General features: G+C 52.6%; 3 protein-coding genes across 3 annotated transcripts; 1 reads left to right on the forward strand and 2 right to left on the reverse strand.

Moving 5' to 3' along the window:
* Positions 1 to 5,451: 5,451 nt before the first annotated feature.
* BU26DRAFT_510039 (uncharacterized protein) lies at positions 5,452 to 6,765 on the reverse strand (the record flags this gene model as incomplete). Its single annotated transcript, XM_033827192.1, has 1 exon — positions 5,452 to 6,765. The coding sequence occupies one exon, from the start codon at positions 6,763 to 6,765 to the stop codon at positions 5,452 to 5,454; it is 1,314 nt and encodes a 437-aa protein (XP_033678544.1).
* A 554-nt stretch (positions 6,766 to 7,319) lies between these two features.
* Positions 7,320 to 9,200, reverse strand: BU26DRAFT_510040 (uncharacterized protein; the record flags this gene model as incomplete). Its single annotated transcript, XM_033827193.1, has 4 exons — positions 7,320 to 8,332; positions 8,410 to 8,767; positions 8,884 to 9,080; positions 9,188 to 9,200. 4 exons carry the CDS (start codon positions 9,198 to 9,200, stop codon positions 7,320 to 7,322), a joined length of 1,581 nt encoding a protein of 526 aa, XP_033678545.1.
* Positions 9,201 to 12,185: 2,985 nt separating this feature from the next.
* On the forward strand, positions 12,186 to 13,898 carry BU26DRAFT_581763 (uncharacterized protein; the record flags this gene model as incomplete). The annotated part of the gene is made up of 3 exons (XM_033834503.1): positions 12,186 to 12,314; positions 12,352 to 12,763; positions 13,024 to 13,898. The coding sequence occupies 3 exons, from the start codon at positions 12,186 to 12,188 to the stop codon at positions 13,515 to 13,517; spliced, it is 1,035 nt and encodes a 344-aa protein (XP_033678546.1). The 3' UTR covers positions 13,518 to 13,898.
* Positions 13,899 to 17,289: the final 3,391 nt, after the last annotated feature.

Below are 17,289 nucleotides of genomic sequence, written 5' to 3' on the forward strand. Positions count from 1 at the left end.
CCAACGGAGCGTTATTCTGTATTGACATTTTCCATGGTCCTTCGTGATCCCCTTCGCGCGCTTGCCGTCGGCGCTGGGTTCGCCGCTCCGGCTTCAGACCAAGAGGGAAATAGCCAAACGGCGCTGCTGGAAGACTTCGGTCTTGATGTCTGCAAAGTTCGACGACTTCCTTGACAGCACTTTCACCCGGGACGTGGTGAGTGTTTCAAACTCCGCCCTCTGTCGGTCTCACGCCCACGGCGAGGATGTAGGCAGCGATGAAGGCGGCCTGGTTTCTGTAGGTGATGACTGGAGAGGTACTGAGGAGAGTTCTCGATTGACAGTTCCAGGCTATTCCCATGGTGTCATGCTTATAGGCGCCGCATCGCAGCGGCGCGTGTGGTCGACTGCCGCCGCATGTGCGGAGCGTCTTGGGGGGGCCGTCCGGCAGAGGCGTAGGTCGTCAGGCCCCAGCGGCAGTCGGAGACCACGAGAACCTTGCTCGCCTCCTCCATCCTCGGCATTTCAATCTTCAGGTGATCCTTCGGTTTCCACGCCAACCTCATCGTTGAAGGCCTTCAGAGTCATCGTCAACGGTTGATAGGCGGCCAGATGGTTGCTGTATCCACCTTCCAACTTACACACCCTCTCTAGCTTGGATGTCTGAGGTTTTTGCTCCACTTGCTCAATGCCATCATTACCATCTCTTTCCCATCCTAATCCAATCTCCAGGCCATCCTTTCCCCAAACCAGTGTTGCTCTTCCACTCTGGAAGCCCTCTTCACTTTCTTGCGGCGATGATAGAGCAGGTAATCAACAATGTATGGGACTTCGTTGGATCATTGTCGTAAACGCTTGTTTCAGTTTTAGGGGGCATTGAGATGGAGCAAGGGGGCTGGCGTAAAGTGAAGTTCTGGAAACGTTCCGAACAACGACGGAATGAAAGGTTGACCCGGTATTAACGCATCTTAGACGTACTGTACATCAAAGTACTTCAATGTGGCCGCCATGTGCTCTGCTAGTGCTTATCGACCACGATGTCTGCACAGTGTCATACTGTATCGCTCCAACAACTTCAGCTACATGGACCGTATTGCCTTCATACGACTCACTGACCGAATGGCAACTCAACAGATGATCTTTTGGACACAGGTAAAATGATTGTTATCGTCAACGAGGGTGGAGATCATCGGGCGAGGTAATTATGGCAAGAGAGCCGGCTAGCCAGGAACGGCGTGAGTGGTTCTTTTGTCCATTATTCGCAGGCGCGTACGATTATTGACCTTTACAAGAGAGTTAAAATGCATCCTAGTTCCCAGCGTGCGCAGCCGGTGTAAGAAATACCTGTCTCGGCACCATTATTGATATAATGCAAATCAGCCGGCCACCGTAGATTCTCCCGTCCGCGCGCAGCTTCCTCTTTAATGGCAGGAGATATCACGAAGGATTCCGAGGTCTAAGCATAGGGACAATTTGGTCAGATTTTGGCTGCATATTCGGTGACGAGTTCTTCGGCATCAGGACGTTAGCAAACGACTCCTTGGCTTGTGCGTCAATGCGACTGGAGCTCTCATTAACTGATATATTATCCTCGGAAGAACAATGGTTCAATATGCCTTCGATGAGCGCATCTTGCATGGCGTATACTGCCCCCACCGTTGGCGTTAAAAGCCGTACTGCTGAACGTGGCGGAATGCGACTCAACTCCGCAGCACGTGAAGCCTCCATTTGCACCAACGTCGGTGTTCCTAACTCGCACGGAAGAAAAAGCAGCAAATGTTCCCGTCTAGATTATTTCAAAGTTCCTCCAGTTCTGATATAGTAAGAAGGGGTTTCCCGCTACCAGAATTACCCGTCAATGGGTTCGGTACGGCGCCCGCAAAGGAAAAGAATGTTTCCACTAAGAGTCTTTCTAGAGCCTATTCTCCTTGAGCCCATTATCTTCGTTACAAGTACCCCGTCTCAACAGAGCGCCTCCGCTTGGCCTAAACTAGCGGATCCTCGCCCCGTTCGATACAATTCCAGATCAAGACAGTGAAGTATTGGGCTCGATTTTGTTGGTGATATGAGGAGCTCGAACTTTTTGTTTTACTGATGGATCTAAGTAGTCAGTGCAGCACAAGCACCAGTAAATTGGAAAATAGAAGCCCCTCGTAGTGGTACCGCCAGTATAGCTTGAGACGCTCGGGACCTTTCTGATCAAGACGCTGGACATGGACGCCCTATGTTGGTTGTAGGGTCCCGCTCCTGTCCGATGAAACAACGCTAGGCCGGCTCGCGGATGGTGGGAGTGATTGCCTCTTCCATTAAGGTAGCACCAAGTACATTTGGCTCGAAGAGGCGCCCAGGGCCCTGTTGGAGGGGGCTCGATGTACAACCCACCACGCGATGGCTCACGACGCCCTGAAGCCGCAGGGCGGAATGATGGCGGAAGGGCAACTAGGTAGGAGCTCGCCACGCAGTGCCTTCATTAGTGAGATACGGAGACTGAAGAGCCTGGACTAAGGAGTCTTCGACCGCTGCGGCGCTGCGATACTGGCGTGTTTTTCTCCAACAGTAGGTCTCGAGGCGGTACGAGCGACGTCGCTGCTGTGGCAATGTCGTGGAGGGAGTCTGAGTTGAACCCGACCGAAGAGCGGCTGGAGCTGGGCGAGGATCCCGTGGCACCCCATGCCGTTTGATGGCTAGAGTCTAGCTAGCGGCGATGCGGAGCCGGTAGCCCCCCTCGTGTAAATTCACAGTGAGGCAATCAGGGAGCTGGCTGTAGTAGACGCGAAGATGTGGTGTCCGACCACGTCCTGCTCGCTGCCTGGTGGCTTTGGTGGCGACTACGTCTTGGAAAACTTTTGGGAGAGGACGGGCACCGCGCGGAGCGCATAAAGGCATTGCACCTTAAGTAGTAAAGAAGTTAGACCACTAGTCAAACATGTCATCTGAAGACTCGCGGGTGCGCGGAGCGCTGCAAAACACCGCACCTTAGGGTCTACGCCTTGTTGTATGCATTGGGAGCCCCCTTTGTCCTCAAGCTGATTTGCTCTTCTAGTAGGGGCACTGTCTGTTCCCTAGCGGATCGTCCACTGCGCAGTAAGCCCAGCCGGAAGTCAGCATGCAGTAATTGCAAACCCCGCCAGGCCAGAAGAGAACCGGGAGCGTTCCATGGTTTGGCCTTCCAGATTCTATTGGCTCCGGCTCGATGAGCTTCTCAATGGCCCGTCGAAGCCGGAGGGCTTGAGGGCGGATACCCTTATGGAGCCCCTAGAGTGTTGGGGGCCGTTTGGGGAGGAAGTACCTGGTCAAATCTGAATCTGGCTCTTAAGTTTGCCAAACGCAGCGGTCAATAGTGGCGGCTTTTCCGGCTTCTCCGCCGCGGGCCACTCGACCTCACCACTCCCCGCACTGCCCTTTGATCCGCTGATGTTCTCCTCTTGCTGCAAGCCTAGCGGGGGCCGAGATGACCAGCATTACGCCGCTGGGGGGTCTGCGTAGCATGAGCCTTGACTTACCGCTGCTCAGAAGCGGCGTGGGCTGGCTGACGTCTGGAAACGACGTTGCATGTGCCCTGCTACGAGCACGGCCAGACACTTTCGGCAACAGTCCTCGTACTTCACACCGTTAGGGGTAGTACGCTAGGAGTGAGGACAAGGGGTACAAGACTGTCGCTGTTGTGGTCCGCCAGCACGGGGGCAAAAAGCCGGGAGACAGCAGGGTTGCCATGACCGGGGTCTTTGCCTGCTGAATGCCGTAAATGCGCTACCTACCATCTCCCATATCTGAGGTGAAGTGGTGAAAAGGTAGCGAGGGGGAGGAAGGACCTGCGCTTGCCTGGAGTGTGGGCGAGTAAGGCGTGAACATCTTTGGGATTGATGCCTAATACAGAACCTTGGTGCCTTCGAAGGTGGAGTCAGACATCTCGCCTCTTGATGGATGCGCACATCTCGAAAAGCCTGCTGCATACTCCGGAGAGTCTCAAGACTCCAGTGGGAGAGGCCTCTGCTCAGTCATCAGGACATGTACACACCGGTCCGAAGACCTTGCCCTTGGACGAGCGGGCGAAAGATAAGCGTTCTGGCCTCACCCATCAATGACGAACTAGGTGGATGGCAGCACTGATTCCCGTGCTCCATGAGCGTGCTTCCTAATAAGGTATAAGAAGAAACCGCTGACTAGGCCAGACTACCACAGCCCTAACTCCCTCTGCCACCCCGGCGGCACTCTTGACCTTAATCCGTGTTTACAGAGGCCGATGTGAGGGTGAGCGGCGGGACCAAGCCTTGCGAGTCCTTCTAACAGGACACTAACCGGTGTTGACCTCAGGCAGCCAGCGGAGTAGCATGAGATCGAGCGTCCGGAGGCTCTGTATCCGGGGATATTGACCCGTAGAAGCATCGTCCGCTCGCCTAGCCCCTTCCTCCTCGAGGGCTACGCACCCTGGCCCCCCAAAGACGGAGACAAAGGACAGGCCAGACGCCGAAAGTCTAGCCTTCCTTGGGGACATAAAACTTGACTGGCAGTCAATCTTCGTTCGGCTCGCTAAGACCGTGAGGAGTCTTGTGGATGGCTGGGCAGTTAGCATTGTTAGGACTGGACCCGAGTCTGACCACAGGCTAGCACACTATGGAGCGAGAAGCTGACCAGGATGGATTACTTGTGGTGGCGCATTACTGGTTTAGCTTAAGTCCCTTCAATCCCCGCGCTGTGTCGTCTTAGTGCTGCATCATAAGTCTTGGATGTACCGAGGAAGAGATGAGCGTTCGATCGGCGTTGTTGGCTTACAAGAATCGGGGTATGATTCTACTTGAAGAAGTTAACAATAATATGAGAGCTGCGAGCAAATAAGATTGCAAATCGCCATAAAGGTTTAGTGAAAGAGAATGCCATACTTCAGACCAGTGGGTGGACATGGTGTTGAAACACGTAACTGTGTCGTCCTAGGTGCCGAGCCTGGCCTCTGTGGCAGCGACGCGATCTAAGGGACGTTTTCGGACAAAGAGCTTGCGTTCGTGCTAACGGGTTAGAGTCGCTGAGATGCCTTATGGTTGGGAATGCATCGCCACAATCGAAGACACGGGGTGCGCACTACGTCATGATTCTAATTAGCTCATGCGGCTCTTCTGCACTTCAAACTTCTCCGCAGTGATAACAGCTCGCCATCGCAGTATTTAACGACGTATGAATGCAGTGTGAAGCACAATACCACGGCTCCTTACTCGCGAGAGACCTTGAACAATACAAGAGTGAGAGCAAATATGTCAATGTGGGCATATCCCCAAGCTATAAAAGCTGTTGATTCTTAATTCATACTCCTGCGACGACCAACTTCCCGTGATCTAGGATTGGGGAAGTCGAAGAGGGGAGGGGAGGGAGATCTGTGCGCAGATGCGTCTCAAATCAAGGAGGTGATCATGATGATGGTGGTAGTTACGAAGGCAGAGCTAGAGCCTTCTGCTTGTATTAGAGAGCGGAGTAGAAGCATTAATCCTTCTCGTCATCCTCCAAGTCCGAGTCCGAGTCATCCTCCTCGTCATCCTCGTCATCCGAGCCCGTGTCTAACCACCTACGTGTGATACGGCCGTCTTTCGCCTCTCCTCGATACGACACAAGGCATACACGGTTGTGGTGGAGTCCCTCATCGGTCCCAGCTCCCATGTCTGAGTCTTGTTGAGCTCTAGCCCAAAGGCGGTCCTTGAGTCGAAGATCGTCCATGACATCAGCGAGTTCCGCGCCCTTAGCCTTCATCCCCGCCTTACGCATCGTTGTTTTGAAGCCACCGTAAAGTTGGCGCAACTTTCCCGCAATAAGAGCTAAGAGAATTTTTACTGCTGGTAGAACGGCCTGGGAACTTTCGAGGTCCATGTCAGCGCGGCCATGCTGGTGTGCTTTCGGCGGAGGCTTAGGGATCTTTTTCTCATCGATGAGATAGAGTTTTCCTGTGGTATAGTCGGGCTTATACCGCAGGACCACCACAACCTTGGTTTCTTTCCAGTCATCCTCTTTGGCAGACGCGCTGTATTCCAAATATCCAATCTGCCAGCCTCGGAAGACAGGCTTTCTATCCTTCGCGTCGCGCACCTTAAGAATAAAGCACGAACGCTGGTAAACTCTCATCTCCGGGTCCTGGTTGCTATGGTTGGGATCCGTGTCGGTATGTGCAGCAGGAGCCAACCACTCGGTAGAATCTGATTCGTTAATGCGCAGCCGATAGTTGTACTTGGTATCCGGACGTATGTGGAGCCTAGGCTTAAGTATTAAGTCGTACAGGGTAAATACTTTAAACCACTCCTTGAGTCCCTTTCCCTCTAGACTCTGCAGAGTAGTTATTGCGTCAGCCTCTGTCCGTTTAATTGCGGGTTTTGGAACGTAGTCTTCCCGAGCCTGTCTAGAAAGGATTCTCCACGTGTTGAGGGCGTGTTGTGTCGGCTCTCTAACTCGAAGCCGCCAGCAGGCGTCCTTAAGCGTGTCTAAACCAATATCCAGACGTTCGACAATGGGTAGGAATCTCCCATAGCACCAGATACAAAATTTATTCCAGGAAAAATGCTGAACGAATGCAGGAGCGTTGCTGCGAGCTTTGTTGTACTCGGTTTCGTTAAAGCGCGTCATCTTCTCCATGATAGGGAAGAGTTGACCGTCAACATATTCCTGGAACTGGCTCCAGTCGCCCTTGTGCGTGTTCGAGTCAATCTTTCTGCAGGCCTTCCTGTACGCAGACAAGGTCCAGGTATCGTTCATAGCACGGAATAATATCCAAGCTTGGTCGTCTGTTGCGAAACACTTGTGAGTCCCCATTTGGCTGCGTTCACCTTCTAAGGTTGTCCACTCTTGAAATGTCGATAGTGAGCGGGGGGATTATATGGCGTTCTGCTTTTGTACCTTTATATGCATGGCGGTGCATTGCGCGAGGGCACGGTTATGGCACGGACCTTAAACAGTATGCTTAAACAATATGCGCCTGTCGGGGCGGGTGGCAAGTATTAGGACAAAGAACATGGGAAATATGGTTATATATATGACCCTAGGTCACGTGAAGCGGTAACCATATCGGGCAACAGCACCACATCCCTTTCACCTAAGATTGCACTTCAAACCCATAGCGAAATCTACTATAATCTACAATCGATCTGCACCAACACAAAATACAGTCCCGTGACCTGGTGCTGAACGTCTATCCGCGCCAACAAGGCAACACCAACCAATTAAGGTCATCCGCGGTAATAGTACAACCAATTCCTATCAAAAGATCATTGGAAGCTCAAAATGCTAAACTAGAAGCTGTCCCCCCAGACCGTTACTATAACCGCCCGCGGGTATCCTCTTAGTCTATCCAGCTCCCAATAAGAACTTCAGTCCCGTCCTTGCTGCAAAGACCATTGAACGGACCGCAGAAACTGCTCTACAAGCCGCCTTCTGCTTGTAGGTCCAAGGAAGCCAGCATCAAAGATCTGACATCGTTGTTCACAGACCAGCTCGGCGCAAGAAAAGGGCGTGGATTTGCTTCCGGTTCCACTCTTGCCACTGGTATATAGCTCATCGTACCGCCGCATTCTCCGACAGATTCTGCAACATGCAACCGGCTCAATGTCTCTCTTGTAGGCTTGCGACATATGATACTTCATGTCCATCCTGGTAATGGGTTTATCCTTTTCGCACACCCGCCAGATCCATCCAGTTCGGAGTATCCGTTGGTTCCGAACATGTTCAAGACAGCGCTTTGCTGGCGTCAATGTGATGACCTCAATAGTCGCACCTGTCGTTCCGCATAGAAAGCAAACATGGATCACACGTGGGGGGCGATTCTTAGCAGGGAAATCCTCGGCCTGGTCCAGGTGTAGTTTCAATTCGCGAAGGCGAGAATCCACGGCGATTCTGAGCCGTTTCTTGATCTTCCTGACGCTTAGTCTGGACCTTAACTCTGAGGCTGGTACCCTTGTCGTGTCTGCATCGAGCGTAAGAGCGCGTCTTATTCTGTTCCACAGACTGCTCTTGGTCTTCGGTGCCTTCGCCTCCTTTTCAAATTCCTGGTCACGGGCCGATCTACAACACAGCTCCAAAAGAATCTCCAAGGTGCCCTGCATAGGAATCGGCTTCTTCCTTCTGTCCGCTGTATCGTCCGCCGTGTCGTCCGCTGTATGGTTCGCCTCATCGTTAAGATCCTGGAAACCTTTGTTCGTGATTATCTCGAGCCATTGATCACGGACGTGGCCTGCTTTCGTCTTCGCCTCATCCACAAGCGACTGAATCTCGTGTTGGTGCTGTTCATTCTCGTTCTCTGGGAAGACTGCCTCAAGGCTCCCCTTGATTTTGGCCAGTGGTGCAATGCACAGTTCGTCAAGCTCCCACTGATGGCGCATAGGTACTTCCGTTGCAGATCTAATTCATCTCTAGGCTAGTTACGGAATTCTGACCAAATCCTGAAAAGAGAAAATATAATACCTTTCAAATAGCTGAGGCTGGAGAACATTTGATCAAATGCGTTAAGTTGACATCCTAGATCTTGAATCCAGTACGTGATGCTATCGATCCATTTGCGGATATAGGATTCGGCTTGCTCGAAATCGAAATTCTCGTTATTCATGCGTAGTCCAATATGGGAATGAGACTGCTCTGATGATCCGATTCCGGGGTGCTCCGTTGACTCGCCGTGTAACCCTTGGTCGTCTTCGTTTCTATTGCCCCTCTTCTTCCTCTTGTGTACCCTCTCTTCCTCTGGCTGCTCAATCCACGGCTCTAGGTTCAACCGAACCGGTTCCCAATCGCTGGTCATTAGGGTGCAAATGGCATCCATGGTCCACTGATCAGAAATAGAGTAGCAACGCAGCTTCAGTAAAGTACTAACGGGAGAGTATAAATTAGATATGTTCTCTTTGTCTGCAAAGCAGAACCTTCCCGCAGAAACTTTTAACAAACTTTTATCCTACACAAACGCATGTTTGCTAGAATTATCGCAGAGCTACTAGGCAATGGCACGATAGCAGACGTAACTCCGCCATGATCTTCATCATACGGTGCGAGCTGTTTCATGTGTAGGGTTACGGAGAATGGTGTTATGCCGCCTACGTTGAGTTGAATCACCCGCCTTCTAGAGCCGCCGATGTCGGTCTGCTCTACATCCGCAGGTTGGCGACTTAAAACGAGAAAAATTAATCAATCTACATCCGCATGGGGGAGGCTGAGGACGTGGAGGGAAGTTGAGGCTGTGTGGCTCATGTACCATGGATATACATGGTAGAACCGCGTAATTCTTACTACAACGACGGCTTTATATTCGCGCATTTCCCTTTTGGAAGCAAATAACCCTGAAGTGTGATCCGAGCTGGCGATCTTTTGCGATGCCAAAATGGTTATAGGAAGGTCACCCAGCCTTTTGTTTCCCTTGAAGTGAGGTCTGGTCAACCAGAAAGTCTTGCGCATCTCGATTCCCCAGCCTCAGGTATGGAGGAGTGACTGGGGCGCTTTGGTGCGGATGTGTGGGGTCTTAGGGAGATCAATGATGTTAAGAGTAGCGCTTAGGGAGCCAGCAATGCTGTACGAGGAAGCCTAGAGAGTTCGGCAGCTTGAAGCTTAGATGGAGACGGTGGCCTTCTATGGTGGAGTCATGGCGAGTCAGGTGGGCGGGTTGAGATGGGTGGTATTCTCGATCACGACCGCATTTTAGAACACGATGGCATTTTAGAACACGATGGCATTTTAGAACACGATGGCATTTTAGAACACGATGGCATTTTAGAACACGATGGCATTTTAGAACACGATGGCATTTTAGATCACAATGGCGTTTGGATCACGACGGCATCCCGGATAATGATAGAGAGTGGAAGGTAGGCCGGTCACTATGAAGCATGGGTATAGCGGACAGGGGTCTTGATTCGGGAGAATCTGTTGTTCTCCTGAGCGATTCGGATAAAACCGAGCCGTATAGGACTAAACAAGTATTAGCACCGTCGCAGGGATGAATAGATAAGGTGAAGAAGGGCGTCTCGCGATAAAGCGTAGGCAACCTCATCCCGCGGGCGCTTGACCCCGCCGTTACGCCGCAGACGAAGAAAGCATGCGTCGAGGTGCACGAGAGGCTTACGTCTCACCAAAGGCGAGGATGTCAACAATGGAATCTGCCCGCGGCTCAGATCCACCCCGCACAGCTATACGCGGGGGACTGCAAGCAAGAAGACGAACATGATAAATCTCCGGAAGAACCGGAAATAGACGAGAGAGCGTATGAGAAATTAAAGGATCCGTTTTGGCAGATTGTACATGCGGCTCCGTACCTCAAGATGCCGTCGAAGACATGGGCCGGACGGGAGCAGTATGCCGGCACGCTTGCTGGCGAAATAAGGTTTGGGAAGAATACGGCATAGCTGCTTGAGTCTGTCGAAGCGATCGTGATGGTTACGCGCTGCTCGGTAATTCTTAACGACTGGGTTGAGCGTTTCTTCAGGATTGCCAGGGATGAATGAGACGAAGATGCGAAAGGGTTTCTAGAGGCTATGCTCTTGTTGAAAGTGGATAGCTGCTGTAATCGCCGTCTTTGGGGGTTGATAGATTGAGTCGAGGTATTCAAGACAATCCGTCCGAATGGGGATGGGAGTTTCGAAACGATAGTAGAGTTCGCTGTTGCCTGGCAATAAGCGCATCGAAAAGACGGTTCGATAACACAGTACGTCATACCGGAGCGTTCCGCACGGTAACAACTGGCGGCAAATTGCCTAGCCGCAGAACCAGCCAGTCCAGCGTTGATAGAGTGGAATTAGTAGAAGCGATAGAGGGGCTCTGCCGGAGCTAGGCATTATTCCATACATTCGCGACGTTGATGAGTGAGCAAGGACGGGGATGAGGACTAAGGAGGCGGGACAAAGCCTGGAAGGAGATACTGTAATATAAGAGGAACCAACCTAGGGAGGGAAAAACGATCTGGGGAAAGAAGAACAATCTAGCGAGAGGAAAAGTAGAAAGAAGGTTAAGATAAAAGAAAGTGATTGGAGTTAGCTTCAATTCTATATAGGAGAAATCATTTGCTATCGGGTTGATCGAACGGATTATAGCTTTCACAGCGAGCGCAGCAACATTTTACGGGCGAGGTATCAAGTAGCACCTCGAACGCAGCAGGTTCAAAGCCAGCGTACAACTTCAACGCGAAGCCATTGCGCGCGAAAGAGCACCATCGCTCTGGTTGAATTGAGCCGAAGTGCGTATAAAGGGGTAAGCCTCAACGCATGCAGATGTCTAACCACTGGTCAAACAAGTGCATGCCCCAACTGGCGTCCCTAACGGAATTCGAGTGGGGACCAAAAAGGTGGGAATTATTCTAGGAAGGGACGATGCAGTGTTCGTAATACGAGAAGAAGAGAAAAACGATTGGGTGAGAGAAAAGGTCGTGAGGTGTAAGAATACGACGCGTTTGATGCCCGCGATAGATAGCTCGAGCAGAACGAGGTCCGTAAAGAGAAACGGCCGTTCGCAAGAAAATCAAATAGCGAAAAGAGAGGATGCGTCAATATCGACAAGCAGAAAAAAATCTCGAGCGATTCCACAGCCGACTGTCGAACCGTACTTTTTGTTGTTGGAAGAACAAACCCCCTGAAATGAGCGGGACAAAAGTATAGCGAGGAACGCCGAAGAAGAGTATGCATACTGGAAACTGGCCAGATCGATTGCAAATGAATGACGGCGTAGGGGGCAAATGCGCAAGATTAATTCCCATAGCCTCGCGCTTGTCAGCGCAAAAACCGCCGAGCACAACGTATCCGGGTGTGACGACGTCGCGAAAGTGCTGTCGAGACTGCAGTCATGAAAGAGAGCCGTATTCAATAGAAGAACGGGACAATCGTACGAGGCGCCAAACATCAGTCTTGAGTCCTCACACCACCACCCCTCTCTCGTGACCCTTCCACACCCCCTTCCTTCTTCTCACTCTCCCCTAATAGCTATCTCCCCCTTCCCCGAACGTGTCAATACTTCCGCGCCTCCGACATGCAGGCCTTCCAGTCCACCTCTTCCGCATCGCCCGCATACTCCACCTGCACCAGCAGCTTCTCCTCGCTCGTCTTGATGGCGTTCGCAATGCGGAGTTCGACGGCGTTGATTAGCTGACCCTCCCGGCCCCGCTGAGCTGCTTCAGCATTCTCCAGCCACTCCTGCAATATAGCGGCGTGCGTGCGCAGCCGTGTAGTCTCGCCAATGTTAAGCCCTATGTGCTGCATAAGGCTGGAGAGATGGTCATTGGCGGGAACGCGGCGTCGAGCTCCCCTATGAGACGGACACCAGGCTCGAAATGGCCGGATGCTCTTCGAGCAGCGGCTCTAACCTCATGTCGACGAGCTCATCGGCTAACTCACCGTTTCGTTCGCCCAGCAGACTCCGCTCAACACCCGCATACAGGACCTTGACGCCGATGTTCAAAGCGCAAGACAGAGCACAAAGAACGTGGAAGCCTCCCTTCAACCCCAGCGTCAAGGCGCGTGTCGCAAGGCCGAAACTGTCCAGAGCGTCAACGCCGGTGATGCCGTAGCCTGCAAGGAAGCGCTCGACCTCGGGAAGCCCAGGTCTAAGCCCTACGGGATGGAGTTTTTCGTGTCGCAGGAAATTCAAGAGACCGCGCATGGGCGTCTTGTGGCTTCCATTCGATGTCCGCATGTCGCCGAAACTGGCATCGAGCCAATCGTACATGATCCAGAGTTGACCAAGGACGGTATTCATGGCCTGGGCGACAGTTTAGAGGCTTCCCGCGTCGCTGTTGCTGCCCAACATGCTCCGGGCGGAGTTCGTATTCCCAGTGGACTGTGTTTCGCTAGTATCCTTTCGTTTCTCGAGCGCCTCCGGCCGCTGTCTTGTTGTATCAAGAGTCTCCTTCGGAAATGGCATGCCGTCAGGGCTAGCAAGTAGAATGGTGTCGTTGGGGTGGTTTCGATGGCCCGAAAGGCAGACTCGCTCCAGCTCGGTGCGTATTTTCAGCATAATAGCATCTGTCTGGTCGTCTTGGTGGTCTGCAGAGTCGCCGCTAATCTCCGGTCCAATGTACCCAATTCGTTGCGGATACCAGTGGCGGCGTAGTCGATTGCCCACCGCGCAAGCCTCCCCTCGCTCTGAACTCAGGCCGTCACCAGCTGTGTGCCGTGGCTGGGAGGAATTTTGTGTTCGAGACGCCGGTCTCTATGCTGACAATCAACCCCTATTGCTGCGGAGGGCAATTCGGCGGCTCGCTCCCAAAGAACTCCTCATCGGGGAGGGATAGAGAATTGGTATCAGATCCTGACCTTGACCCCGTCCACAGCCCCAACGATTGCGAGCCCGTTTCCAGATCGGCCGCGTGTCCGGAATCCCCTGGCTTTTGTCTCAACACTAGGTCTTCTCATGGGAGCACCCACCCAACCAGCGCGCTTCCTCTTATCGAGATGTCCCCATATGCGAAGCCGCAGTCAACTAGTCCTCTTTGTTCTTGTCGGCGACAATCTCGTCGACCTGCTCGCTCATTCGACCGATGTATTCATCGAGGGTGCGCAGGAGACCTAAATCGCCGAGCCGGCCGCGCTTCCCCGGGCGGTTGAGGTGGGCGAGGTGTCGGTGACGCAATTGACGACGTAGAGCGTCGTGTCGTCTGCTAACACGATCGGTATATCCCGAGACAGGTCACGGTAGTGCCTCTAGTGCCAGATTGAGCGAGGTCGAAGACATAATATACATACTGAAGGAAACTCTTACATTCTTTTCGGAAACCTGGGAGTGCTGAATTGTTAAAATCGTGGCGGCAGCTTTCTGGATGCTTTCTGAGAAGCGCTTCGGCGTACGTAAGAACACTGTAGCGCTGAGCGGGGCCGTCGACGCAAACATAAACGCACTGTAGAACGTGGTCTCGAAGAGCAGGGTAGAGATGACGGACGGAATCAGGACGAGTGCATCTACTCGACAAGTGCGCAGGTGGCGGTTGGCAAACCGGCGGACTGGCTGACCGATTCGGCTTCTTATGCTTTACTGGTTGTTACCGAAGCTTACTCGTTCGGCCTTCTTTTCCGAGCCTGCCACCACTTGCTTGTTTACCTTTTTTGCTCAAAGTTGTCGTGTGTTGCTTATGGCGAAGACTCGCATTCACGCTCTGACATTCCACAGGTTCGAGAAGGAGAGCGGGGATTGGGGGGAGACTGTACTCGGAAGCCACGCCCCTCTTCGACGCCTCCGTTTAGATATTTATTTTCTCGGCGTTCACTCTCGACCACCCACTACTTCAGCCCTTTAACAATGATGGATGTTGCCGCGGTGACGGTGACGGGGGACGTTGTGAAACCTAGGCCATGCGATTTTGAAAAACTGCGAAGAAATTGCAAAGACCGAAGGCAAACACCGTCTTGTTCAAGACAATCCAAAACGGCGAATCGAGATTCCTAGCAAGATGCCACAGGCCCGAAAGCTTTGATGTCGCGAATAATCAGCTCATGAACTCTTTGCATGCGCAATGTTCAGTCCAAAGAGATCCCAATTGCCGGCTCCAAGTCGACGCGTCTTCCGGGCGCGCCGCCGGAGACAATGCGCAAATCAACACAATATCGGGTGTTAGTCCTGCCACCAGGCTAGCCTCCGCATCAACTGGAGGTGACGAAAAGCAAATTGTCACGGAATGGGAGGTTGAGTTCAAAGCTTGAGGGCGGCGCTTGGAGGAACACGACGGAAGCATTATCTGAGAGAAGGAAACACGTGAGACCGCGATTAATCAACGTATACTAGTAATAGTCTCTTCTTTCTTACCAGGGATATTCGTGCTCGTAGTCATGAGCGAAGGCATTCGTTTGTCGGACCGAGCGGAGTCTGCCCTGACCGGCGAGTATTGTGGTTGACTCAGGCGGGGCACGGGAGAGCCGGTGAGCCGGGGGCTCTTCGTGTTAGTTGCGGGATGGCCCTTCGAACGGGCCTGTAAATGGCGGCGATGGCGGTAATGGAGGTAATGTCTACGTCCAGGCAGTCCGCGGTGAGATATCCCGCTTAGCTTCATTGGAAGCACAGTTCGTCCATACGGGTTAGGGCAACGGAGGGCAGCTAACTTAGCATCATACCAACGGGGTGGTGCACTTCTTGGCCTGCATCGATGTTTTCAGACCGTGGCCTTCTGCTGTCTTTGGACTCGCCCTCGCTGCGGTACGGTGACGGATTCCCATCGCTGCTCGTTGGCGTAGAAGCAGAACGTCTACTGAGTCGGGAGCGACTCAAGAAGACCTGCATCGGGAGCGCGACCGTCGCTGCTCCTCGTACATTCTCCCAGTTCAAATAGCATGTAGTCCCCACATCTTGGTGTTCGGTTTGCTGGGTCGAGACAATGAGACGACAAGGGCGCGGTTCTGGCTTCAAAGCAGCGCTCCAGTGTACCTGGCACAGTCTCGTGATAGCTTTCTCGCAGGGTGAAAAGCAGTGTCAAGTAGCCGCGGGATGTCGAAGACCGGAATCCTTTCGCTCACAGTTCTTCTTTGGCTTCGCCTCGTCGCCAACGCCGTGCTCACAGAAACCAGTACAGAATGCGAGCATCATCAAAAACAGAGTGCCGAAGCCGTTTACTGCTGTCGGGAAGAAATCAGCCGCAGGTCTAACTGTGTCGCCTATGTGCAATCTGTTCACCTTTCATCTCTAGACACCTAGGTAACATGTTTGACCCGTGGTCCAACTTCGTTACCACTGCACAACCCTGGATGTCGAAGTTGCTAGACCAAATCTGGCCTAGCAGCGATCGTCCCCCAAAGGGTCGTCATCGTACAGGTCCCGCTTGTCGATTAAATTATGGGGTTCTGGAGCAAGAAGAGATGCTGTTACGCAGCTTGGAGAGGTGCGAGTACAAAGGGACGTCGCCATCGCAAGTTGAAAGCGCAAAGGGGAAACGAAGGTCACTAGTACTCTTTTCCCTCCGCCACTTACTTGCTACGCGACGGTGTGGCGAGGAGCTTGGTATGCATCCTTATAAGAAAGGCAGTCCACTCGCGGACCGGGCTACCGCCGACGCTCGCATGCGAGCGTGATGGCCGTACTCGACATCAAGTCTCCTCAAGAGAAGTGCAGGGCTCATCCGGCTTGAGGTGGTTTGTCGCCCTTCGACTGCAAAGAACTGCTCTGTGTCTAACGTTTCTTCGAAGTTGTTATTAAAGAAGTTGGATAGAAGGAGTTGGATAGAAGGAGTTGGATAGAAGGAGTTGGATAGAAGGAGTTGAATAGAAGAACCGGCGCACCGCCACGGCTTAATCGGGAGGCCAGCGACGTCACACCATCAATATCAACGCAATCCTCATCTCTTGACCTACATGTCGCATTGTCTCACTATCAGTGCTGCCATTGATAAACTCTATCACGCCGACGCCGAGGTTGGGCCTAGGATGGATGAGGCCAATAAGGGGAAGTCAGAGCACTTCTATGAGCTTGCTATGAATAAGAGCGCGGCCAGGGAAGGGGCTAGAGTCGTGTTGACGCTGGATAGGCTGACGGAGTTGTACAAGGCGATGGCGGCGAGATCCGTAGAATGCGACTCCGCCGGTGTATTCGACGCGCGCGCACATTGCGATATCATACAGACCTAGTACAGTCCTCTTTCTCTGCTGTTAACTAAATTCAGATTCGCTTTTGCTTTCGTGCTGCGAGGTCACTCCGATTATGACGTTCCAGCGCTCGGAGCCGTCTTGGCCGAAGCTTCCCCACCATGTTGGGGCCCGGCAGATGAACCAATCGGAGCGCCGCGTGAATACCGAACCACGTGATCGGTCGACTTTCTCCCAGCAAGTGGAACTACTACTTACTGCGACGATTACGGAGGATTGGATGAGCGAGAATACCAGCCGATCACATCCACTACAGGATCGTCCCCCGGTTTTAGTTATCCCGAAGCATCCCAGATCGTGTAAGCTAGATAGCGCACGCCTATTGCATTATCGCTCCGTTATCAGGGCCCAATAAGAAGGATAAGAGGACACAAGAAACCTAAATGTAGACGTATTCTAACGATGTCTCCTCTATATCAAAGACGCCTTGAGGAGAAAGAGGCCAAATCTGGAGCCCCCTGTCTCCGCACCCTACCTGTGACGACTACAGCATCAACACTCTGCACACGCAACTCGACGATGGCCCATGACAGGCCGCGGGAGCATTATCCAGGAAGTGGTCTCATCTACCAGCAACCGAGAACGGTGATGTGTACTCCTCCCGCGTTTGCTGGACGGACTCGCGACTGTGTACGCAGTGCAAAGGATAATACTACTGCTCGCTCGATTGGATATCGCGACGGCTTTCGCATTTCCTACCAGCAAGAAATGGAAGATCGGTGATCTAATCGGCATAACAGGCGCGCACGTGGAT

Source organism: Trematosphaeria pertusa (genome assembly GCF_010094035.1).
Source record: "Trematosphaeria pertusa strain CBS 122368 unplaced genomic scaffold BU26scaffold_17, whole genome shotgun sequence".
NCBI lineage: Eukaryota > Fungi > Ascomycota > Dothideomycetes > Pleosporales > Trematosphaeriaceae > Trematosphaeria > Trematosphaeria pertusa.